This window comes from Eimeria tenella, genomic scaffold (genome assembly GCF_000499545.2).
Source record: "Eimeria tenella Houghton genomic scaffold, Eth_scaff3604, whole genome shotgun sequence".
In the NCBI taxonomy this organism is placed as follows: domain Eukaryota; phylum Apicomplexa; class Conoidasida; order Eucoccidiorida; family Eimeriidae; genus Eimeria; species Eimeria tenella.
Window position 1 is genome coordinate 1 of NW_013543266.1, and position 474 is coordinate 474.

The 474-nt window shown below is 70.3% G+C and overlaps 1 protein-coding gene across 1 annotated transcript in view; it reads right to left on the reverse strand.

Annotated features, from left to right (window-relative positions):
* Positions 1–231: 231 nt before the first annotated feature.
* The window catches only part of ETH_00037500 (uncharacterized protein), a gene marked incomplete at both ends in the record, with an annotated part of 834 nt that continues 591 nt past the window's right edge, over positions 232–474 (reverse strand). Inside the window, one exon of the mRNA XM_013376520.1 lies at positions 232–473. Within this exon, the coding sequence (XP_013231974.1) occupies positions 232–473 (242 nt within the window). The remainder of the gene's footprint in view (position 474) is intronic.

Consider the following 474-nt stretch of genomic DNA (forward strand, 5'->3'; position numbering starts at 1 on the left):
GCAGCAGCTGCTGCGGCTGCTGCTGCTGCTGCTGCTCGTCGTCCGAGCCCGGGGGGCCCCCCGCGCTGCAGTGAGCAGCAGCAGCACTTGCAGGACTTATTGAGGGGGGCCCCTGGGGGCCCCCCTCAACTGAGGAGAGTCCCTCGCTGCTGTCCCTGCTGCTGCGCTTCGACGGGGGGCGCGGCGGCGCCAGCAGCCACTGCTGCTGCTGCTGCTGCTGCTGCTGCTGGTCTAGTCTGCACTCGGGGCCCCGCTGCTGCTTCGAAGCAGCTTCGCAGGGGTCTGTGGGGCCCCCGCAGGAGTCCAGGGGGGCCCCCACGGGCTCCAGGTAGGGCACAGTGGCGTAGCTGGCGTGCTGCTGCTGCTGCTGCTGCAGCTGCTGCAGCTGCTGCAGCTGCTGGTAGTGGTGGTAGTGGGGCGGGAAGAGGTGAGCAGCAGCAGCAGCAGCAGACAACCCGCTGCTGCTGCTCTGCG